A 26432-nucleotide genomic window follows, 5' to 3' on the forward strand; every position below is an offset into this window, starting at 1 on the left:
GGTGTTTGCGATACACCAGACTCATGACAGACCTATGATGTCTGAAAATGACCAATATTCTATTCATTAGCAGGAGTATTCGAACATTCGTGCCGAACGAGGATGAACTGTCCGTTATTTCTTTTTTGTGTAAATCTAAAATTGAAGTTAATTTAGCAGTTGACTGTTGCAGTCATTTGGATCTTTTGCATGCATTTCACTAAGAAGACTAAGAGCTAAGACTTTCTTTTATTGCCATGGCCTTGACTGTCTTGATGTTGTTTTGCACCATGCCCTTGTGTTGACTTTTGCATGCGACATTTTTCAGGCACCCGCTTTATATAACGCAAGAAGGCAACTGCAAGGACACGAAGATGTGAAAGAGCCAGTGCAGCGCGACTTCACGTAGTGCAGAGGAGCCAATGCCAAAAAATCAAAATACATTGGCATGCAATTTGGACAAGAAAACTAGTATGTGGGTATATTGGGTGTACTATTTGACCAAATGTAAACAAAATCAAGATACAGTATGTTACACCAAGATGAAAATTCTCACGTGCTCCAGGCAGTCATCTTAACATGGTATATTTATGTAATGTCTCCGATTGGAAAGTCAAATCAAGTATGCTCTCTGGAGACAAACACATAGCAGCAAGTGTCATTGAAAAGTTAGAAATGTGTTTTAAAAAAGCTGATTAGTTCTGAGAAGTGACTGCTTTTTGTCTTGCCTCTCAACAGATACATCCATGTGATAAAAAAATAGTGGTGCAATGAAATTGCATATTTGCTTAGTGACGTGATACATACTTGCAATGAGCACGGTGCCTGTGTTTACCATAAAAAGGAACAGCCCATGCTTGGTTAGCTTAGGCCCAGTAAAATATGCAGGCATAGGTGATAGGCGCTTCTTTTTTTTTTCTGTGTCGTGAGGTTTACTGACGTGCATATAGGTGCAGTGACACGCAGTATGGCTAGTACAAAAAAGGGAGGGGGGGCAGGTATATGTAGCTCACTGTACACGACACAGGGCAAAGGAAATCTGTGTTCAGCAACTATGTTAAATGCCATGTATGTAAATTTTAAAACGGTACTCATTCGAAGCGCGCACAGGTGCATATTGAAGAAAAGTTTTCCAGGGTACATAATTTAGTGCGTAATTTACACTAATTTTGCTCTAACCACAAGACATAATAAATTGAATATACTGCACGGAAAAACCTCAGAGCGAATTAAATTGTGTCAGCTTCGTGCGTATAAATATAGTCTTTCCTATGCATTAGGTTTTTCGCATAATGCATTACCAGTTGACAGCCTATCTTATCATGTGTACTCTGTTTACATTACAGTTGTTTACTAGTTTACTCATTTGTTTTGCAACTTATGAAATGCCGGTGTATATATATTTTCAACATTTGACATAACCCTGTATGTTTTGTAGGGACAACCCAGGACGTGCATTTCTCAGCACCCAGTCAACTGCCAGAAGTGACTCGAACACAGGCCACCAGTAAGTGGACATCAGTTGCAATTTCACATTATGCAGTTGGCTGCTGCCTTGTACTGAGGCTTTTTTTTAATGAGATGGTGGTGTCGTTCTAATGTACATTTTGACCACAAAGGTGCGATCATGTCTCACAGAGGCATATATAGTTGCTATTCTCTGCGAGGGACGTGTTCTCGTGTTCGTGAAGCATTTGTGTTTGGCAGTATTGTCGCCCAGTGAGTCAGATATAAACACTGTAACTCGCCACTGCCGGCAAGTAGTTGCGAGAAACACAATATATTATGACGCTGTAAAGTTATTTCATTATATCGAAGGAAAATTTTGCAGCAGGATAAAAGGTTGCTATTCCAGGTAAACATGTCTTTTTCTCACACGTTATTTAACCAAACTGTGGATGCGTGAAATTCGTGACTTATGAATAGATTTTAATTCATCGTTTAGTAATGCTTCTAAAAGAGACTAGAAATAGCATGTGACTACCTCTCCAATCAGCAGATCATACACTTAGTCATGGTAGTTCCATGCAGTCTCACACTCTATATAACCTTTCAGCAGCATTGGAATTGGCGGCTGCTTTTTCAGAAGGAGGAGTGCACTTGGCACTGTATATGTATGTGTGAATTCGGTTTTCTTTGTATGTGTCGGATCACTGACACAAACAGTGCAAAAATCAGTTGTACCATGAGGCTGACGACGCCTTCTGCTGCTAGAAATGCGGCACTTCATATTTTATAGTACTGCATGACATTTAAATCAAAGCTAGCACATAAAATGATCAAGAAAACTAACCGCTGTTATAGCTGTTTTCCTCAAAGAAAGCTTGTCCTTTATGGGCTGTGTTAATCTGAGCTCTCCACCGATGTTTCAGTGGTATTATCCCTCAGTGAGCGAGAGATTGGGGGCAATTAATAGTGTTAGTCTTTAAATGGTGTCCTAATTATGTGTATTTGTTCCAACAAAGTTGTCTAGATTACTTTATTGTGTAGTGTAAAGCTTATGAAACCATCAGCAACTAGTGAGTTGCTAACATGCATATGCATTTGTCACTATACAGGTGGCACTCGGCTGTACCATTGCAATGCTGCAGAAATTGCCAGCACCAGCGGCTTTGCAACAGCTGTTTCACAGCATGTTGGTATGTGCTAATTTATAGTTATGTTGGGATGGGTTAGTATTATGGACCACTGCTACTCTGTATATATATATATATATATATATATATATATATATATATATATATATATATATATATATATATATATATGTTACACATACAGTTAAACTAAAGGCAGGGACATTCCATCTTTCATTTTGAATTGACTTGTACAGCACAAAAATACAACACAGACCACAGAGAAGCCCGCATGTTAACAGGTTTGATACACACAATCTATCAACAGATTTGATACTTCATTGGAATGCATCATGTAACCGCACAAAAACAAGGGACAAAGAAGGAACACACAGGACACCTTGCCCCTTGTTTTTGTGCGGTTACATGATGCATTCCAATAACGACCACCAACTAGCCCGCTTATCCCTGTTAAATTTGATACTTCAGGTGTGCTATTTTACGCAAGGGGGAAGGGAAAGGGGAGAAAACCAGAAAAATGAGTGGAGTGGAAAAGAAAGGAATTGTGCCAAAAAGCACGAGAAACATCGTGCAGCCAGGATCGCCAGCAGGACATCTAAAAAGCACTTTGATAAAATTACATACAGGGAAACCTTACGTATTGTTTGTTTCAATCAACTCAGATCACATGCAGCCATTACTGCAATCAAGTTGTTTCCTTATGTCATGAAGGAATGATGTGGGCCCAAAAAACTGTTTAGAGCTGAAGGATTATGTTCCATGCTAGCCTCATTACCTGCTTTTTATCATATTGTTATCAGCTGCTTATTTTAGGGACAAAAAGTAAGAGTACGAGCTTTTTCCTGATTCGCCATTCCACACAACATGTCTTTGTGACTATATGTACATGCAGATGATCCATAGATGAGAAATATTCAGTACAGTAGAATCTCATTACAAGATACACTTGGTTGTAAGAGACATGTGAAAATGGTTTGGTTGGTTTTCCTATGTTTGCCACGTTAACAACACTGTACACAAGAGACACCTTTGTTACTAACGACTTTTTAAGTATTCACTACTTCGAAGGGACACAACCCAGACACATTCATTTCATGCACCTTGTGTGCTCCGAAGGGCGTAAAGATCACGCAATCCTCACACAAGTCAATTGCGCATGTCTCTTTAGCATGAACTAGAAAAGGAAGGCAACGAGGACAGTGCAGGGCAGAAAGTGTCGACAGTTGAAGCTGACGAGCGTCTAAGAGCACCTCAAAGGCACTGCGAGCAACAAGGCTTGCAAAGTGAAGTGTTTAACTTCCAGAAAGGAAGGAAGCTAACACAATCTATAGTCACTAAAAAGCTGTGAATGTCTTCTTTAAAGGGCCCCTAAACCACGGAGGTTGAAATTTAGTTGCGGTGTTGCAGTTTTACATGTTAAGGCAACGAACATGTAGCCACGAGAATTTTTCGAAACGGTGCAGTAATAGTGGAGCTACGTGTTTGATTATCGAAAAGTAGTCCCCGCTCATTTTACTCTTTCATCTGATACACGCCATCTGGACAGTATCGTCTTTTCCTCGCCTAGTACACCTCCAAATGTTACGGGACAGGCCATCACCAACGAGCTCTGTTACTGCCGCGCAGGCCCGTCGTCGTGCGAGGGGTGGCGCTAATGACCTCGCCAATACAATGGAACTGTATGGTGACTCTAGTTGAAGAGCCTCATAGGGAGACCCTTCTGTTGGCGTTTCTGTTCCTTGCCCCCATTGGCTGCCCACAATGGCATCGCGAGCAACGCGACAAGAAAGAAGGAGTGTGTATTTGCTTGCAGGCCTTGCCGGCAGTCGTACACTTTCGTTCGACCAATCGACAGCACCGGAAACAGGTGACATCATCAGAGACAGCCTGGTGATGTCAGGACAAGCTGGGGGTGCAGGATAGGTCCAGAGAGGCGCACGGGGTCGTTTTCTTCATATTGTGGTGCTCCCACAATGCTACGCACTGTGGCGTTTGGCATCGTCAATTGTGACGGCATTCTGATTTGATGCGCGTTTACTTGAAATGTTCAAAAAATGTTGAGAAGTGGTTTAGGGGCCCTTTAAGCCACCCTGAGCAATTATTCCTTCAGCTATATCTAAACATACTTTAGTGATGATGCATAATAAAGTGATCTAGTCTGGCTCCTCAGTGTTTTTAAATTTTTGGTTTCGAGAGACATGTTTCCCGTGCCTCTTGAGTATCGCTTCTAATGAGGCTTAACTGTAATGTACACACACAATTGTGTAACTCCTCCTGCAAGTATTATTCATTAAGCCTGGTCACTGATGTTCAAAGCTTGTGGTTAAGTTTTGATGTCCGTACTTCTTAGAGCTATGTTTATTAATTCAGACTGTTCTTATTGGTTCTTCGGTGCAGGAGACAATGCCTACGAAATTATTGGCCCTGATGACGAGAGCCCTCAAGGGGCAAACGACATCTCTGTTGCAGAAGTGAGCCCGATACCACCTGAAGTTACCATGACAGGTGGCACGGCAGCAATAGATACAGATAGGGCCATGTCTACTACAGCTGCAACAGTGTACGAGGCAAGCAGCAGTGTGTCAGCATCAGCAGCAGTGTCAGAAGGAACCGCACCAGGCCTGGTAGAGCAACATGTGTGCTATCACTGTGACTTTTTTTGTTGTGCATACAACTCATTTACTCAACATACAAAAGCTTTTCACCACGACTGTGAGCCAGTGTTCTTGTGCAGCAAGTGCAAGACTAAGTTAACACAGTACAAGCATCACTTTAAAATATGAAAACATATTACAGTTGTTGCCTCCCCAGCCAGCCCACATAGCGACAACAATGTGGAACACATGGTGGGACACACCTCTTCTCCATTAGAAGATAGTAGAGACTGTCAGTGTTGTTGTTAGATTAACTGGTCTTTGTAGGCAACTAGAAGGACAACACAGGTGTCATAAGATTGTTGTTTATGTTGTTGTTGAAGAGGTAAAAAAGAAGTTTGATGCAGCTGAAGTGCCAACTGATATTGAGCAAATCAAGAACAACCACCTGAGAAAGCAACACTATCGAAATTTGGGTATCTATGTGCCGCCAACTCTGGTAAGGATGGCATAGGACAGAAGTGTGATGAAAATCACACAGACACTGCTATTCCATCACTGGTCACAGTGAGCAGTGACTTGTAGGGCAAGAGAGTCAACTGAAACGGAACATTATGGCATAGTGTCATGCTCCCATGTGACCACTTTCCATGTTATTTTGCATGATACAGCTCAACTTCCAGAAACGAGACTGCAACTTGTCTGTAAAAAGCTTTCACAAAAAATTATTCACAACACTATTAACACAGCAGTATCTTCTTTTTTTGTGGGTTCGAGGTTCCCGGGTGTCCATTAATGCAAAAATTGCGGAAAAAAAGAACATGTGTCGTACTGACACCTTTTTAACACGTACGAGGGGGACAGAACTTTTCTAGTCATGCATCTTCATCATACTATCAAGTTTTTAAATGCCTTTTATAATTATTATTACCAGTTATATCTGAGTGCATTGTATGCATTTAGCAGGTGTAAAATCAGGTCAGTTGGATCAGATGCCTTATCTGCAAGAGAGCCCTATATTCAAGAAATTTGAATTAAAATAGGTACATTAGAGACGCAGTCTGTCAGCACTTTATTGCGTGTGGTTTACGCATTGCTCAATACTTTTGTGGATGGCAGTTTCAACCGGCACAGCACTGCGCTTTGTCACGGTCACGTGTCTTCAAAACGGTGTTTACCATTTGTGTTGATCTGTTTGTGTATTCATAGAGCAAGTTCTTAATTTATTTTTTTCCGCATTCTTGTGCTTGCACTAAGCTTGTATAAGGCAGTTACAAAATGGGCGTCACTATAACGAACTGTTCTGTTGAGCTTACACTTGCAAATAATAGTGTTCAGATGGCCGCACTTCTATGTAGGTGCACCGATAGCTTTGTGTATGTTCTCATGTTTGTATGAAGCTTATATAAGCTAGTTACAAAATGTATGTCACTAAGCATTGTGATATTCTTTAAAGAACTGCTTGGTTGGTTTTACACTTGTGAATTAGTATTGAGGCGGTGGTATTTCCATGTAGGCCCACTGCTAGCTTTCTGTGTGCTCACGTGTTTGTATTAAGCTTTTACAAGGGAGTTACAGCATGTATGTCACTAAGCGGTGTGATATTTTTAAAGAACAGCTTTGTTGGTTTTACACCTGTGAGCAATAGTACTCGGGTGGCACTAGTCATGTGTTGGTACACAGGGACCATTTGTATACATTATGATCATGTAAAGCAGTTACAAAGTGTATGTCACTAATCACTGTGATATTTGTTGAAGAATTGCTGTGATGGTTTTACACATGTGAATAATAGTGGTCAGGAAACAGTACTTGCTATGTATAGTTGAATTTATACAGTGCCAAGACATGGGCTGTATACGTACCAAAAGAAATGTATGTCATTATATTGTTGTGATTATTACTGTTTGGATTTTATTAAACTCTAACAACGTTTTTTCTTGTATCTATTGAGGTATGGCAATTTGTCATGCAACCAAACTGAGGACCTGAACTTGTGCATACAAATAAACAGCTAATTTAAGAGTATACTGCTCATATTCTGCGAAACCAGTTTAACAAATCTTGTACTACAATGCTGGAAAAATGACAGAGCTAACAGGGATGTACAGAAATAGTTTGCACTGGCTGAAGGACTGCCCCACACTGGAGTTGGTAATGTTGCGTTTATTGGAGTAGAACAGTAAGTGCACTTCTATTAAAAATGTGACAGTCAATGCAGAAACATAAGGCAGACGAGCAGATGTGGAACATTTTTTTCAGGGCCCTCCATGCCTACTACTGCATTTCTAGTCTTCCTGTGCTCTTCGTATAAGCCCCTGTTCAGCCAAGGTTTTTACTCCATGACAGTTGTTCTACTGGGTTCGTAGCAATATTGAAGAAAAAAAGGCAATGGTTTTCAAGAACTTTCGAGGCCCCGACACATTAACTTCAAGGACCTCGTGCGATTTTTTTAGTCGTTTGGACAGGCAATAACTTGTTCAACAACATCGTTAACTTTAATGCAAACAAAAAAATACAAAACAAATCGCATTTCACTGATTTCAAACATTTGAAAGACTGCTAATTTACCTTTCACCGCCCATCATTAAACGCACACACGGAAGCATTTCAAGAAAGCGCTCAAAGTTTTTCTGCAATAGCACAATTAACTACTTGGACCTGCAACATTTGCAGTTTTTGAATACTGTTTGGTTTGACAGTGTATGGGATGTCATCTGTTGCCTCAGCTTTTCACCACCAAATAAGCAATAGTCGTTTCAATTTCCTTTTATTGTGTCTGTAGCTCTCAATTTACTCATCACGGCTTTTCTTTGAATGACTCAACTGTTGAGCTTCCTGCTTCTGCTCCTCCAAGTACATTTGTCGCCAGTTCCATGTGCCTAAAACTGGTATCTGCAGCTCCTTTGTAATTCCAACTTTAAGGATGTCTCTTTCCTTCTAGTACCTCCACAGACCCTCCCTTCTGTGACATGCGAAGAGTGTCACAGAAGGAAAAAAAACGCTTGGCAATGTCTGCTAAGTCTAGCCAAGTGTACAAATTTAAGGACTTTCTAGTACTTCTAAAAATTCCAGAGTTTTCAATGCCTTGAAAATGGCATTTTAGAAATAAAGGGTTTTCAAGTATCGCTGCAAACCCTGGATTCTAGCACCTAAATAATTTTACAACCTTATTTTGGCATGGAGTTCGGAAATTCATGCTTTTTAGCTAACGCTGCACTATCTCTGTACAGTGAAGCCACGAGAGCGTAACTATTTTGGAGTAAAGAAAAATACTGAAAGCTTTTAATACCACTGTTCTTTTTTTCTATGGAGCTTCGTATTGCCTAGTTAAGTTTACGAATGTGCCTGGTTTTGGCGGGCGTTTCTTCGACATTTTCTGGAAGAAGCAGATGTCTAGCCCCCGTATTCAGAAATGTATCTTAATACAAAGCTCATGCTTGACTTGATATAAACGACGCCTGGTGCGAACGTCCCCCAAGACGCTCACTGCCTTTCTTTTGGTGCGTTCACGACTTGCGTCGTTTAGATCAAGTCAAGCATGGGCTTCAAGTTATGATGCATTTCTGCATATGGGGGTAAGCGTGCACAATTTCGGGCAACGCACTGTGCCATTGACACCGAGAGAAAACGGGGAAAACAGAGTTAACCACTTATGCTCCTAAACTTTCGCGTACCTGTGGTGTGCGTGTATCGTGGAAGAAGAAACAGCGCAAACACAAGGACGAAAAAAAGCATCAACCACACCAGCGCTTCGTGGTGTGGCATGTTTTTGCGTCGTCCTTGTGTTGCGCTGTTTCTTCTAAAATGCTCAACCAACTAGCTGGCAAGTCCATCCTGTGCATATATATTGAACACACGTATGAATGTGGATGGTCTTCGAAGCTTTTAGAACGAGCACTGCCACAGGATACGAGCAGTGCACGCGTAACAAGTGGACACATTAGTCATTTAAACATGCGTGCCAATGCATGTGACGCGGCTATCGGCATAAGCAGTCTCCAAATGCTGGAATGCATGCTCTTCAAAACGCTAACGAGCTGTTGTCCTGCTAATGCAGGACAACAGCTCACAGCGGACTGAACCAAACTCTAAACTAATGCACTTGAAAAGAACGCGTACACGGCAGCGTGAGGCACGTCGAAATGCCTGGTACTGGCGTCGCAGTTGACCAAATACGAATGGAACTGGCGGAAAAAATAAACAGAAATGCTCACCAGTATACGCGCGACTTAAATTCACATACGTGGATGGTTTGCACGATACTTTGTATTCGCGTATTTTCGGAGAACATATAATGCATGGACTGGAAAAGCACTCGATCGTGAGCTGAACGGCACATTTGTTATTTTCCTGGGGTGACGACAAGCCGTGAATAATTCTCACGTCGTCGTCTACGTTGTATTCCTTCGTTAGTCGTAGCAAGGAATAGAAATGACGCAAACGTATTCCAGTACACAACAGCACAGCACACTGCAGAGAAACTCCACCCACCGCAGCCGATTCCTCAAATACATTTGTTATGTATGTAACCTCTAAAAGAACACGACTGAGCGTGGTGGCTCTGTGGTGTACTGGTTAGGATGTGTGCTTTCAATTGTATAGATGCGAGTGTACGCGGGTTCGAATCCACGTGATGTATAGAGCAATGTGGTTCTCCATAAGTATGTGATTCCCTCGACTATTGTGTTCTAATTAGATTATGTGTCTCCTGATTGTGAAATGTGCGAAAATAATTGCGGAATAAATGCTAATTAGCTTTTTCTTTCTCCGCAGTGGCGTTTGGGACGCATACGCATAGGCCGATTCCGAGCAGTCACGCCTCATGGTAGGCAGCTAATAGCCAGGAAAAATGACTTTAAAATCCTGCATAACATTGCTCACGCCTATTCTGTGAAGGCCGCTTGGAATTGGGCCACTGACTCTGAGGAGCCGCCTAGGGAACGGTGTATCAGCGACCCTAATTTGATCTGATTTCCTGCCTGCATGCGTGGCCAGGACTTCGCTAAGAGGGTATTGGGAAGAGTACTAGCACTCTGTTTGGGGGAGTAGAAGTACTCGGTCTAGTGGAGTGCCATTACCCCTGCGGTGAGAGTATTAGCACTCTGCGGAAGAGTACTAGCACTCCCTGTGGGAAGAGTATTATCGCTCTGCAGAAGAGTACTAGCAATCCCTTGCGGTGGAGTAACAAAACTCTGTCAACAGGAGTTGACCTACTCTCTCTCAAAGAGGGTCGATCTACTCTCGAAAAGAGAGTGAAATATGGGACAAGCCGCTACTCCCTCAAAGAGAGTGCCCGGCACTCTCTTTGTTTTTAGAGTGTTACTAAGCAAATCGAAAATTGTTGTAAGAGGGCTATCACTGCCACATACTGCGAAGCTTGGCTTTCTTCTCACGTAAAGCCTGCAGCGCGATGATATGGCCACCATGTTTGACAAGATCGCTAACACTTTCTCGTTTGCCCTGTGCTGTTCGCGGCCGTCAATGTGCTGGTTTCTGTTTCAGTTTATTATTCCTTAAATACAGTGAATTGGTAAGATACAATATACAGACAAGGGTCCCAAAGTCAAAGACTGCAACGGGAGCTCTCAGAAGCAGTGTTTGTGCCGGCACGCATGCATAACGTCAGGCACACTTCCCCACAAAGCACGTCTGAGCTAAGATGGCGCACCTTTTCCGCTTGTGCTGTGTTTGTACAGAGACTTCAATGAAAAAATCATCTGGGTCATATAACACAATTCTCATCCTTCAACTGGATTGGTCACACAGGTAGACAATTTACAGGAGAAATTGCAACGCACAATCGATCAGTTACCAAACATTCACTGGTTTGGTTTTTTTAACTGATTGCCTTGGGCAGATGTTTCAATTTACAAATCTGACAAATTTACAGTGTTCGTAAGGCATATCCACTTCGAATTCTCAGTATGACACCAGTTTCGAAATATTAAATCCCAAACATTGCGAAGAAATACGTGGGCTGTCCAGTTACTTTAGTGCAAAAGGCCATTTTGTTACGCTATGGCGGTTTTGTAAACGCCGTTTACAAAGTGAATTTTTAACGCGAGTTTCATGGCGTGTACCTCAGGAACAGTCTCATCCACAGAATTCTTTTAATGTGGATAGGCCTTGAAATCTAACCAGCTGCAATTTGTAAAATCGAATGTGTGTGGTAAGGAATTATATAAAAACCTAATTACTGAATTCTTGTCCCATTATTCGGTTATACCTCTCGATTTCTCGTGCAAATAAAGTCTGCCTCTTCGAGTATACTAATATTGGGCTATCTGTTACAAGCGATTTTTAGAAATCGCTTGTCTTCGTAGAAGCGCCTGGTGTATTCGCACCAACTAAATTGTTCTGTGCTTGTTCTTAAGGATCACATTTTATGTTTTGCGAACATTAGCATGATGAACAAGCAGTATTTCACTTCAAACAAACCAAACCTGTTTTCATGAACTACGAGAGCAACCACGCAATCTGAGAAACCAGGTGAGCAGAAACGTTTATAGCATTTTTGGTTTTAAAAAGAAAAAGAAGTGCAATAGTACACTTGGCAAGCTACGCTTGGCAGTCGTATTTCTTTTAGCATGTCAGTGGAAGAGTGTCGATGTTGACCAAAGACTGAGGGTAAACGCGCGGAGAGAACAGCCATGAAGTCGTTGAGACATATAGGCAAAGCAAAATTAACTCTCGCTGTTATGATTTACATTGCAGTTGAAGCACTGCAGTAAGTACTGAATTTATGTATATTGTCACGTTGTCCTGATGTTAAAGAACACAGTAGCAACACTTCGAAAGACAAAAACCTTTTATTGGGCTAACCTGTGCACACAAAGACAGGCTACACTTAAAGCACAATGATAGCGGCGAACACAGTCGGCGATCGTCGAAAATCTGATCAGCGGGTCAAGCGCGTCGGCTTTTATAGATCAGTCGTCGAATGTTCCAGAGTAACCGCTGGGACCCGCGTGCCTTCCACAAAGTTCTACACTATTCGCGTCGCGCATACATGCAATCAGATTACACAAGTTGCGGGGAAAGACAGCGGATGGAACCATTCCAGAAACTTCTTTTACATGCAGGCGCGTCCTGCGCTTTGCGATAACGTTTGTTAGGTTGTGAGAAGTGGTCGCCCGATAAAGATAAAGAAGTGCACGTGTCACTACCCCGCCCACGTAAAAAGCATCGTCCCGATGCTACAAATATAAGAGAGCGAAACACAAAAGGACACTTATTAAACAAAAGGGACAGAACAACGAAAAAAAAAGCAAAGTCCAAAGGTCAGTTACGCGAAGTCCCAAAGTTCATTAACGCTGGTAGTACGGCTTGAGTCGCACAACGTGGACTATTTCAGGTAGTGAGCGGCGCCGCTGTGATAGCGAAATGCCGTCTGGCACGACCTCATAGTCCACTGCACCAATACATCGGATGATCTTGTACGGTCCGAAATAGCGACGCAAAAGCTTCTCGCTCAGTCCTCGTCGGCGTATAGGGGTCCAAACCCAAACACGGTCACCGGGCTGGTACTCGAGGAAGCGTCGTCGGAGGTTGTAGTGTCGCCTGTCGGTACGCTGCTGGTTCTTGATCCATAGGCGGGCGAGCTGTCGGGCTTCTTCGGCGCGCTGGAGATAGGTCGCGACGTCAAGATTCTCTTCGTCGGTGACGTGCGGCAGCATGGCGTCGAGCGTAGTCGTCGGGTTCCTGCCGTAAACCAGCTTAAACGGCGTGATCTGTGTTGTTTCTTGCACCGCCGTGTTGTAAGCAAATGTTACGTACGGCAGGACCGCGTCCCACGTCTTGTGCTCGACGTCGACGTACATTGCTAGCATGTCGGCGAAGGTCTTGTTCAGGTGCTCCGTGAGACTATTCTTTTGCGGGTAATAGGGAGTTGTCCTCCTGTGGCTTGTGTGGCTGTACTGCAGAACGGCTTGGGTGAGCTCTGCTGTTAACGCTGTTCCTCTGTCGGTGATGGGTGATGAGGACTTCTGGGGCACCATGTCGCAGCAGAATGTTATCGACAAAAAATTTCGCCACTTCGGCTTCGCTGCGTTTTGGTAGAGCTTTAGTTTCAGCAAAGCGGGTGAGATAGACCGTCACCACGACGATCCACTTATTTCCGGATGTTGACGCCGGAAACGATCCCAACAAATCCATCCCCATCTGCTGAAATGGTCGGCAAGGAGGTTTGATCGGCTGTAGTAATCCTGCTGGCCTTGTCGGTGGTGTCTGGCGTCGCTGACAGTCTCGGCATGTCTTGACGTAATGGGCGACGTCGGCGGTCAGACGCGGCCAGCAATAACTTTCCTGTGTACTCGACAGCGTTCGGGAGAATCCGAGGTGCCCAGCGGTTGGATCGTCATGTAGGGCGTACAGCACTTCTGGACGCAGCCCTGACGGAACAACAAGAAGGTAGCTGGCGCGGACTGGTGAGAAGTTCTTCTTTACGAGCAGGTTGTTTTGTGATGTGAACGAAGACAATCCGCGCTTAAATGCCCTAGGTACTACGTGGATGTTCCTTTCCAAATACTCGATGACGCCTTTTAGCTCTGGGTCTGCTCGTTGTTCGGCGAAGTCTTCCGCGCTTATTATTCCGAGGAAGGCGTCGTCATCCTGGTCGTCTTCCAGCGGGGGATCGATGGGGGCGCGTGATAGGCAGTCGGCGTCTGAGTGTTTTCGTCCGGACTTGTAGATTACCGTGAAATCATATTCTTGCAGTTTGAGGCTCCCCCTCGCCAGCCGTCCTGAAGGGTCCTTTAATTTAGCTAGCCAACAGAACGCGTGGTGATCACTGACGACTTTGAATGGCCTGCCATATAGGTAAGGGCGGAATCTTGCTGTAGCCCAAATGATGGCGAGGCACTCCTTTTCAGTCGTAGAATAATTGCCTTCCGCTTTTGACAGTGAACGGCTAGCATAAGATATCACCCGTTCATGTCCGTCTTTCTTCTGGACTAGGATGGCACCGTGGCCTAGGCTACTGGCGTCAGTGTGTATTTCGGTATCGGCGTCTTCGTCGAAATGTAGAAGCACCGGCGGTGACTGCATGCGTTGTTTTAGTTTTTGAAATGCGTCGGCCTGCGGCGTTTGCCACTTGAACTCGACATCAGATTTGGTTAGACGCGTTAGCGGCCCAGCGATGCGTGAAAAGTCCTCGACGAAACGCCTGTGGTGGGCACACATGCCAAGGAATCTACGCACTGCCTTCTTGTAGATGGGCTGCCGGAACTTCGCGATGGCAGCTGTTTTCTGCGGGTCGGGGCGTACTCCGGATTTGCTGATGACGTGGCCTAGGAACAGAAGCTCATAGTAAGCGAAGCGGCACTTTTTTGGCTTCAGAGTGAGCCCTGATGATTTTATGGCCTCTAGTACAGCCGCAAGCCGTCTAAGGTGACTGTCGAAATTTCTGGCGAAGACAATGACGTCATCCAAATAAACAAGACACGTCTGTCACTTCAGTCCTGCTAACACCGTGTCCATGACGCGCTGGAACGTTGCAGGCGCCGAGCACAGTCCGACTGACATGACCTTGAACTCGTAAAGGCCGTCCGGCGTGGTGAAGGCAGTCTTTTCGCGATCTCTCTCGTCGACTTCTGTTTGCCAGTAGCCAGACTTGAGGTCCATCGACGACAAGTATTTAGCGTTGCAGAACCGATCCAATGCGTCGTCTATCCGTGGAAGGGGGTATACGTCTTTCTTCGTGATCTTGTTCAGTCGACGATAATTGATACAGAAACGTAGGGTTCCATCCTTTTTCTTCGACAGGACGACAGGAGATGCCCACGGGGTTTTCCATGGCTGGATGATGTCGTCGCGGGGCATTTCGTCGACTTGTTGTCCAATGGCTTCACGTTATCGCGTCGAAACTCGGTAAGGGCTCTGGCGGAGTGGTTGAGCGCACTCTTCGGTTATTATACGTTGCTTTGCAACTGGTGTTTGTCAAATCCTCGATGACGTCGAAAAGCAGTCCTTGTAACGTCGGAGAAGACTTCTGAGCAGTTGCTGCTTGCTCATGGGGAGCTTTGGATTTACGTCGAAGTCTGGCTCGGGAACTATGGTCGTCGGGGTAGATGCGGCAAAACCGGAGAGAACAAACGCATTACTGGTTTCCTGAATTTCCTCGATGTACGCGATCGTAGTGCCCTTGTTGATGTGTTTGAATTCCTGGCTGAAATTTGTCAGCAACACTTTAGTTTTTCCTTCGTGCAGTCGAGCGATCCCTTTCGCGACGCAAATTTCACGGTCTAGCAGTAGACGTTGGTCACCCTCGATGACGCCTTCTACATCGGCAGGTGTCTTGGTGCCGACGGAAATGACAATGCTGGAGCGAGGCGGGATGCTGACTTGACTTTCGAGCACGCTTAAGGCATGCTGACTACGACAGCTCTCCGGCGGTATCGCTCAATCTTCCGACAGCGTTATCGACTTCGACTTCTGGTCGATGATTGCGCCGTGCTGGTTCAGGAAGTCCATGCCGAGAATGTCGTCTCGTGAACACTGTTGGAGGATAACGAAGGTGGCAGGGTAAGTTAGGTCATGAACGGTAATTCTTGCCGTGTAGATTCCAGTCGGCGTAATAAGGTGTTCTCCAGCGGTCCGAATTTGAGGGCCTTCCCATGCAGTTTTAACCTTCTTCGACTGGGCGTCGATGTGTCCACTCATGACGGAGTAATCGGCCCTTGTGTCGACTAAGGCGGTGACTGCATGGCCCACGAGAAGCACGTCGAGGTCGGTGGTTGTTTGTCTTGCGTTACAGTTAGGTCTTGGCGTCGGATCACGGTTGTGTCGCGTTGACCTGTGGCTGGTATGGGACGTCGTCAGGTCGTCTTTCGTCGTAGTATTATTTGCTTCCACACTTCGTCGGGACGGCGGCGTGTCGTTATGTCGTCGAGGTAGTTTCTTCGGCATCTTCGTCGGCGGCGGAGGATCTTCGTCAGTTCGACGAACAGCAACCACACCTCCATCGGTTGCTGCTTTTAGTTTTCCGGATATGGGCTCGCTGACCGGCCCCGGGCTGGGCCAGTGTATGGACGGCGCTGTGGCGACAGGTAGTGGCCTGGTGACGGCGAACGGGACGGTCGTCGAGGGTTCCACTGAGTAGCGGCGAGGTAGTCAGCGATGTCACGAGGGCGTTCACCTTCCCTCGGGTGCTGTGCGTTGACGGCGAAGCCTCGCAATCCCAGGTCGCGGTACGGGCATCGGCGGTACACATGGCCGGCTTCGCCGCAGTGGTAGCAGAGTGGGCGGTGGTCGGGGGCGCGCCAAATGGCCGTCTTCCTCGCGTAGGGGCACTGGGCGACGGGTGGCCGTGCTGGCGGCGGCGGCGGCGGACGACGGAACTGCGGCGTTACAGGGCACTGGCGCGGTCGCGGAGGGGGGCCTTGGTGGCGTGCGACGGCGGCGTAGGTCATCGTTTCTGGCTCGGGATGCGGTAATTGAAGTTGCGCCTCAGGAACTCCCAGCGATCGCTGAATCTCATCTTTCGTTATGTCAGCGATAGAAGCTACATGAGGCTGCGACGAAGGCAAAACCTTGCGCAGTTCTTCACGCACAATGGCCCTGATGGTCTCTCGGAGATCAACGGAGCCCAGCGCTTGGATGGCGCACTGAGGCGTGAGCACTTGGCGGTTATATTGCCTAGTGCTCATTTCTAAAGTTTCCGCATTCGTCGTTGCCTGTGTCAGGAACTCAACTACGGTTTTCGGTGGGTTTCGGATTAGTCCGGCGAAAAGTTCTTGCTTTACGCCTCGCATCAAGAAACGTACTTTTTTCTCTTCGGACATTTCCGGGTCGGCATGCCGGAAAAGACGGGTCGTCTCTTCTGTGAAGATGGCGATGGTCTCATTAGGTAGTTGGCCTCGGGTTTCCAGCAGAACTTCGGCCCTTTCTTTTCGGACAACGCTCGTGAACGTCCTCGGGAAGTTACTGCGGAACAGGTCCCATGTTGCAAGGGTGAACTCCCGGTTCTCGAACCAAGTCCTCGCGGCATCTTCCATGGAGAAGTAAACATTTCGTAGCGTATCCTCAGATGTCCAGTTGTTAGAGGTCAAGATCCTTTCGAAGGTTTCGAGCCAGTTTTCCGTATCCTCCGACGTAGCTCCACGGAAGGTAGGGGGCTCTCCGGGTTGTTCAAGTACGACGGGTGACACAGGGGCTGCCATTGTGGTTGTCTTGGCCACAATCTTTTTGGTCTTCTCAGGTAGAAGTCCGTGCTCCGGGGGCAGCTGTTGTAGACGACGGCTTGCTCGATGGTCCGGGACTACGTTGGTGCTCTCTTTGCGGTCCGGGCTTGGATCACGGCTTGTCGGGAGCGTCCGGTACATGGACGAAAAGCACCTGAACCAGATGCCACGTTGTAGTGACGTTAAAGGACACAGTAGCAATACTGTGAAAGACAAAACTAGCTTTTATTGGGTGAACCTGTGCCCACAAAAACAGGCTACACTTATAGCTGAACAATAGCGGCGATTACAGTCGACGATTCTCGAAAATCTGATGAGCGGGTCAAGCGCGTCGGCTTTTATACATCAGTCGTCGAATGTTTCAGAGTAACCGCTGGGACCCGCGTGCCTTCCACAAAGTTCTGCACTATTCGCGTCGCGCATACATGCTATCAGATTACACAAGTTTTCATTTCATTTCATTTTGTTTTTATTGCTACTCTTGCCATACAAAGTATCAAACACTGACTGAACCCATAGCCAGAGGCTAGTGTGGGGTTCAGAAACAAAAATACACGATGGCAATGACACAGCACTTGTGTAAAATAGAAAGCCCAAAATCACGTCGAAAGACCAAAGTACAGTATACAATGAGGAGAAAAGAATATAATATGCATTTTACAGCAGAATGAATAAAGATCTGTAATGAACAACAATGTACAACAAACACAAACCGCGAACGACTGTCACATAGATCAAATAAGGCTCAAAAAGTATGTTCTTAATGCTTTATTTGTTTCGTGGGACTGTTTTATTTCTGGGGGTAAAGCATTCCAAACCTTGGCTCCTGAAAACTGCACCAATCTTTCACTGTAGACGTTATTATTCGGTGGAAGATTAAAGTTACTATGTGTGAGGTTTCTCGTGAGTCGAGAAGGAAAGTGAGACAGGGAGGCATTGAAAGGTTGGTTATATTTTAATGTTGTTTACACACACCGCTATCTTTAAAGACCGCAAAAGATCAAAAGGAAGGATATTTAATAACTGGAAAATTGGTTTACTTGGTTCAGTATACTTGCTTTGTGTTATAATTCGGATAGCCCGTTTTTGCAATCGCCGGATAGGATCAAGGTAAGTGTTGTATGTCAAACCCCATGATTCTACACAGTATGTTAAATGACTGTTAATAAGGGCAAATAAAGGGTACGCAGTGTATGTGTGTTAAAACAATCACGGGCCTGTAATAAGGCATAACAGCCAGAAGCCAACTTCGAACAGATGGCGCTAATCTGATTTTTCCAGGGAAGATGTTCATATAGAATGACACCAAGATACTTAAATGAGTGTGCTCGTTCGAGTGAGTGGTCGTTAATGAAAATGTTAATTTGGAAGCTGTCAATGACTTTTGCTCGTGAGCTAAATACCATATATTTGGTTTTGCTTGAATTAATCGTTAGCTTGTTGGTGAAAAACCAGCTTGTAATTTTTTTTTCAATTCAGCGTTTGTCTTTGCTTCTAGATCCTCATGGTTGTCAGCTGTTACTATGATCGCAGCGTCATTAGCATACATTAAAATATCACAGCAACTTAGGACCTTCGGCAAATCATTCAAGTATAACGAAAACAACATGGGCCCTAAAACGGATCCTTGAGGAACCCCGGTCTGTAAATATTTAAGTGATGATATGATGTTATTGATAACTACAGCTTGTTGACAGTTTTCGATGTAACTGGAAAGTAAGCTGTAGACTTCACCGCGAAATCCATAGTGGTTTAATTTGTTGAGCATAATAGCGTGATCCACGGTATCAAACGCTTTCTTTAAATCAACAAATACAACATCGGCCAGTTTGTTTTCATGTAATGCTGTAATAATTAATTGAGTCAGGCTTAGGACTGCAGATGCCGTTGAATGATGTTTTCGAAATCCATGTTGCTGCTGACAGAGTAAGTTATATTTTTCTGAGAATTTGCAAATATTATTGGATAGAATCTTTTAGTAAATATTATTAATAACACTTAGGACAGAAATGAGTCTGTAGCTTGACGGGTTGGATCGGTCTCCATCTTTGTATACCGGGACAACTTTGGCAATCTTTAGTGCAGATGGGTACTTTCCACATTTTAATGAATGATTACAAAGTTTGCATAAGATGCGTACCAAGATATCAGTGTTTTCCTTAAGTATGCGTGGGTAAATTCCGTCCAGTCCGGCAGATTTATTGCCTGGTAAGCTGAGAATAATGGATGTAATTTCATCGGGTTCGAGTTCAAACATTACAAAAGTATTGAGAACTGTATTGGATGCAGCATTTTGTTGTGATTCAGGGAGTTGAGCAGCCAATGAAGGGCCGATATTGGTGAAAAAGGAACTAAATCTTTCTGTAGTATTGCGATCTATTTCTTCCGGGAGAACACGGCTCAAACTGGCTTTGCCAGCCACTTCATTTATTATTTTCCAGACCTTATGTGAATTGCCGGGAGCCTGTTCAACGAGACGCATGTAATATGCTTTTTTTCGTGCCCTCATCATCGACACGGATCTATTGCGCAGGTTCTTAAATTGGTTTAAACAGTAAACATTATCCTTGTGTTGCTTCCACTTACGGTACCATGAATACTTCTCTTTTAGAACGGCGAGGATTGGCTCAGTCATCCAAGGGCATAGTGGTGCTTCGTAAGAGCGAACACTAATATTTCTGCTGCAGCTAGTAACCATTTGCGAAAGCGTGTCTATTAGGTTACTAAACTCTGTATCGACGTCATCATGGTATATTACACTGGGGTCAATGGCCAATAGATTTTCACGCAGTAGGGCATTATGTATTTTAGATACATACTTCTTGCTCTCACGCTCTGGTTTTATATAAGTGAAGTTGCGGGGAAAGACAGCGGATGGAACCATCGATAACATTCCAGAAACTTCTTTTACATGCAGGCACGTCCTGCGCTTTGCGATAACATTTATTAAGTGGTGAGAAGTGGTCGCCCGATAAAGATAAAGAAGTACACATGTCAATATTTACCCAAATGACAAGTGCCAGCTTGGAAAATATTACTGTTTAGGATGGTGCCACGAAATATATTGCAGCGGCAACGTAGCCCTTCGTCCTGAATTCTTTTCGGCAGTGATAAGAATAACGGTATTCTATGCGACGTTAGGTAAAAATTAGTGCGTGATAGTAATGAAGGTTTAGCGCTAGTTGGAAAAAATTCAAGCAGCTGGTATTAGGTCTGACCATCGTAGGTTTACATAAGTTTGTGCCATAACTGTTGAAAAAGCGCGTCAAACATTGAACACCGTGAATCTTCATAAAGCCGCCCGCTCTATATACTGCCTCATAAAAGTTAATGCATCTTTGCTACACTATCTTGACGAAGTTGTGTCATAATTTCGGAAAAAGGATGTAAATTTGTGAATCGCCCAGTATTAATTTTTGGCCGACAGCGAGGTAAAGGCGATGTGTATAATACGAATAAGGGAAGGGTGGAATGAACTAGCATGTTCTGATTAGGTGAATTCCGTTGCAGTGATTCCAAGGAACACAAAGCGTGAGCATTAGTTTCTCGCTGAATGATCGCTTACACATGTCAACATGCGTTCTTAGAAAACAAAAACAGGCTCAGATTTCGAAGTTGAAACGTGATCTGCATACAACGGTGAACGCTAACAGGAATCTTAACGTTATATAGCCGAGAAATATTGTGCAAACAGACTTGGCTTTTATTGAATCAGCACATGTGCTTAGCGCCCTATGTGTCGCATCAGCAACCTTCTCATGTGTAGCCTTCACGACTATAGTTCAAATATTTAATACGTTCACTGCCGACAAAACAGAATAGATAGCAGACTGCAACATTTCACACACGTTTGGTACAAGGAGGTGAGAATGAAGGAGCTTTCACAAATACCGTGCGAAACTGAACGGTCACAAATGATTAGCCTACTGCGACTGCCACAGTTGCCTTGCGAGCCACCCTGTATATGATAAAAGTTTGTTTTAAATTAGCAGTGATTCCCTGCTCATGAAATGAAGACAATGAAGCAAGACATTCTATAGTTTCAGTTTTAATGAAGACATAAGAAAATTCTCTATGTTAGATATGAACGAGGCAGCATTTTAACTGTTATTGGAATGGTGGTGTACATTTGATACTGTTGACCTCGATATACATTTTGATGGATACGCTAGAGAATTTTGAAATTTGTGTTGCGTTTGCTACTTAGCCAAAAGGCTATTTCTCCACTCGAGAAAAATGTGAAAATTGATAATTATTTCGACTTGACCTGGTGCGGCGCGCAGTCTCTCAACAAGGTCCCCCAGATTCAGCTTGTACGGGAATAACCCCTGGGAAAGTAAACTGGAGCATAACTCAAAATGAAGACGAGAAGGCACTGGTGTTGCTACCTGACAGAAAAAGGAGCAATTATGCACACCCTGATACACGTAAAATACTGTAGCGATTCCACGAACACGAAATCGTTATCAGTAATACTAAGACAGAGCTGATTTTACGCGCATACCTGTAGATGGCCCGTCTGTGAAATCGGCGAGCTTATGTTTGAAGCCGCGAAGGAAGCGAGCACCGGAGGAGGAGGGCGCCTGGAGGTGGAGGAGAGAGTCGCCCGGCTCGCGCCGTTTCTCTTTTTGCTTGGACCCCGCAGTGCTCACCGTGCATGCACGCGGCACCTCTTCTTTGCATCTGCAGCAATGTGCGCTTGCACTGTTATTTCACTGTTACTAAAGTTGGTGCAACAACTGTTGAAAAAGCGCGCCAAACATTGGACGCCGTGAATCTTCCTAAAGCTGACGGCTCTATATACTGGCTTGCAAAAGTTAAGGCGTCTTTGCTACCCAATCTTAACGAAGTTGTGTCATAATCTCTGAAAAAAAGGAGCATGTTCGCGGAGGGCATACGTTTGCGCATAACCCGCCTTCGCGAAGTGAGACGTCACTGCAACATTTTTTGAGTAATTAGTACCGGAAACTCAGGGCAACTATAGATCTCAACTTGCAAAGTGGCAATAGCTATAATTGGTCATGAAATGCACCGTTACATTGCAAACACTGTGAAGTTTCTAGCAGCAGTATTTGACCGTGTGGTGTCTCAGCAGGTTAATGTCGAGCAGGCATGCAAAATGTTATGAACAGTAATTTTGCGGTTGTATGACCCAAGTCTTACGTGACTGCCCATGTGAAGTGCCTAATCAAAATATATTTTGTCATTCTTCGCCAGCTGGCCTTACTCGCGCTTCCTACTTTTCGCAACTGCTGCGAACTTTCGTTTAAGGAACGAAGCGACTGCGCGTCCGTTGGCTACGGTTGCTCGGTGCAACTACTTTAATGGAATCCCGTTCTCCCTGCCCTTGCGCGCGATTATGGTGGCCTTCTTGTTCAGTTCAATAACACTGGCAAACGAATATGTCCTTACCTCTCAATTCACGGTATTTCATCACTTGGTAATAGTTGTCGCTGAAGTACCTGGTATACCTGTGGCCGGCCACATCCATAATACTACATCGTGTTGCTACATTTAGGTCATTTTATTTATTTTTTCAATACTGCCAGTACCCTCAGGGACCATAGCAAGTGGACATACAAAAATTACCGACGATTACGTTACTTCCTAATGCGAAATTTGAGCGCAGCAAATAAGCTGTTTCACCTTTTGGATAGATTGAGGCAAAGAAATCGAGCAACACATGTATGCGCTATCACAGAATTTTTTTTTATTTTTCACACGTATTCCTTTAACAAAGACTCCACTAACAGTTCTTGACAGTCATGAAGGAAGCTTTGTGGTCGGAGAAATAGACTGATATATGTTCGACTTGGTACACCAATGCTTGATTCTCAAAGACGAGATCTATACAAGTGCCTCGCGAGGTTGTCACAGCCGTGGGGGAAGCAGAGGCTAAGCGCCGCCGCCGAGAAGACCCTGCCGTTCGCGCCGCCGAAGCGGAGGCTCATTGCCGCCGTCGAGAGCAACCAGCAGTAAGCAAGGCTGAAGCAGAAGCTCATCGCCGCCGCCGAGAAGACCCTGCAGTTCGCGCCGCCGAAGCGGAGGCTCATCGCCGCCGTCGAGAGCAACCAGCAGTAAGCGGAAGCGGAGGGGGGCGGCGTGTACACCCAGCGGCAAACGATGGGGGCAGAAGCGCGCGCAGCAAGCGGACAACACGATAAAGGGAGGAGGGAAGAGATAGCAGCGACTGACTGATGCCTTTGACTGATACTCTTTCTGCATGGCGGCGACGGTGTTCTATGCAGTCACGTTATCTTGACTCTCTAGCGGCGTCAGCGGCATCCAGCGGTATCAGTCGGTCGCTGCTAGCGCTGGGGGGATGAAAGGGGGGCGGAGCTGGTTACGAGGCCGACGACAACGCCGACGACAACGCCGACGACGACGCGAAACCCAGGAACGGACGCCAAAGAGCTGCGCTCTAAAATGAAATACATGGTAATAAACGTGCACATACAGATTGCGTGTCAATAAGCCAAACAAGGAACGTAAAGGAACAAGGTAAGAATACACAAAAAAACAAATATAGATCTCGCATTTTTAGGAGACATGCGCAGCAATACAGAGAATACATCATGAAAAGGACAGCAAACGGGAACAAAAATAATAGTAAACACCTTAACGATAATCAGCATGGCTTACAAGAGTTGCAAAGCATGCCATGTGAATAAAAATGCGTTACTGATTGCTTGATATGGATTCTAACCGTGATGTGGACTGAGATAATGAGTCTGCAGAAATGACTGAAGGATCCAGGCGATTGCATTCCCTTATCACGAGGGGGAAATAAGAGTACATGAATGTGTCATTATGGCATGAATATTCTGTTAAAGCCTGTACATGTTTATGCCTCGATGATCGTGACTGCGAAAAACATATGTATTTTGTTAGGTATATCTTATAATAGTTGTGAATCAAGTTAAATAAAAATTTGAGCCGGGCTTGCTTCGCTCTTGATGAGAGCGTCGCTAAACCCGATATAGCCGCAAGGTTAGTAGGTGAATCTGTGCGCTTATACTTGTTGTAAATAAACCGCAACGCTTTTCGCTGTACTTTTTCCAGTTTTGTTATGTTAGTTACTGAACGATTTACCTTTCCCGCACCCCACAGACGATGCAGCTTGATGTGAGGTGTCGACAAGACGACGAGGACGCAGTAACCACGACACGACGGCAACACGATGACCACACCGCAACGAAACGGACGCTCGAACCCAGCACGTCCAACTTCGTGCTGTTAAGTCGCAGTGGTATACAAGGAGTTCGTATTCCAGAATGTGTACCAACCACGAAAACCGGGAAAACCGGGAATTCTCATGGATCTTGTATAATCTGAAAATACTGAGGAAAACGCAGGGAATTCGTGCTTGTATCAGGGAAAATTCGGTGTAATCTTTTTGAAAGAGAACGAAAGTCGCGGTTTTGCTGGGTCGAGTAACAGAGAGGAAACGTGAAGAATCTACTTTGACGCCGTGTCATCGGCCGGAGGAGTTGCCAGTATACAGTCAACGATCGACTTTCCGGACGCCCGATAATTCAGACAGCTTCGCGGCACCATCACCTACCCCATAGAGTCAGCGTATAAGAACATGTGAAATTCCGGACGCAAGAACGTTTCGCCCCCCAATTTTCCGGACTTTTTGCCGTGATCGCAGATCCGAAATCGCATTAATCAAAGTCACCACCATCGCCATTTTGATTACCTCGCCGGCTCCAACCGGCGCTCTCGCACGCAGATCCGCTAGCAGCAGTAGCCACCAACGCGGCAACGCTAGGCCTAGCTTCTTCGACGTTCGCTACCAAGCTTCTTGCTATTCGACGCCATGTTTTTCACCAAAACAATTCGCCGCTGTCAGCAATGTCATCGACTCCGCCTTTGTCATCCTCGTAATTGTCTTCGAAGCTCGTAAAACACGACGCGTTCCATAATGCCGGTTCGCGAAAGTCCGCTTTGCCTTATACAGTAGTGCTACGCGATGAAGCATAAGTCAATTTATTGCGGTGAAGCATAACATGTGTGGAAAGGGGCAATTGTCGCGGACACAGTATGTATTGAGACGTGATATGTATGGCACTGTGACGTCGCTCGTGGCGACACGTGACTTCAAGAATGATTCAAGGCAACATCTGTTATTTGTGTAATATCTTGCTTGACTAGACGAATTAAAACTTAGAGAAATATAAAACACACAAACCGAATGTCTGCATGTTTTTGTTTTACTTCGCGCGCCAGCAAAGAGATGCACTTCTGTTTCATCTGCTTGTTCCCATGTCGTGCAGTCGCCCGCGCAGCCACTGGAATCGCGTGATCATGCTCTGTGATCCGCTTGTGTCTGCCTCAGTACTCGTGTAGCACAGACTTACACAGCTAGTCAGGTGTCCTCGTACACAGTGCGCAAATCTTTCGTTGCGCGAAACGAGACAATCACAACAGCTCGCGCGCGACGCCGTCAGCGTAAGTGCACAGCGTCACAAAAAAAAAAGCCAGGAGAAAAAAATGAAGGCGGGGCCCGTGTCATACGCGTCACGCATACGACACGGGAATGTCGAGAGGTTCGGTGTCGGAGAACCCAGGGAAGAAATTTCGCTGGCGGAGGTTAGACGGGACGAGTGGAGAGAGTGTCTTGCTTGGCAGTGGAGCTCACCTCCCGAAATCGTGGGTTGGCGGCATTAAAATATTTCTATCGCGGCTATTAATGAGCCGATTGGGGAAAAATTGTGGCAGACCGCTCCCTAGAGGACACGTAACAACTTCCAGCGTATAACCTAAATTTGCTATGTGGCCTGGTGAGGGGCCATTTAAGGGCAGTAAAATACATGCATTATTTTCTCTAATTGGCCTATTTTTCGGACGTTTTCGTGGCCCCTAGTGAGTCCGAGAAATCGGACGTTGACGGTACAACGGACCCAGAGGATGCTTCAAATGGTCTGTGGGGCGAACGCGCGGCAGAAGGAAGACGAGAACAGAAAGGACCTACGCATTGAAGGAGGAACGGGAAAGGAAGCCTGACGCCGCTTCTGTCAAGGAGCTTGAGCTCACAAAAAAAAAAAGATAAAGTGTTGGCTGATGCCGAGATGCAG

The 26432-nt window shown here is 45.2% G+C and overlaps 1 protein-coding gene across 1 annotated transcript; it reads left to right on the top strand.

The window, feature by feature from the left end:
- Positions 1 to 331: 331 nt before the first annotated feature.
- LOC142558329 (uncharacterized) lies at positions 332 to 25673 on the top strand. Its single transcript, XM_075670476.1, has 4 exons — positions 332 to 450; positions 1418 to 1486; positions 4974 to 5143; positions 25632 to 25673. The coding sequence occupies exons 1-4, from the start codon at positions 402 to 404 to the stop codon at positions 25671 to 25673; spliced, it is 330 nt and encodes a 109-aa protein (XP_075526591.1). The 5' UTR covers positions 332 to 401.
- The last annotated feature ends 759 nt before the right edge of the window (positions 25674 to 26432 follow it).

This window comes from Dermacentor variabilis, chromosome 9 (genome assembly GCF_050947875.1).
Source record: "Dermacentor variabilis isolate Ectoservices chromosome 9, ASM5094787v1, whole genome shotgun sequence".
In the NCBI taxonomy this organism is placed as follows: Eukaryota; Metazoa; Arthropoda; class Arachnida; order Ixodida; family Ixodidae; genus Dermacentor; species Dermacentor variabilis.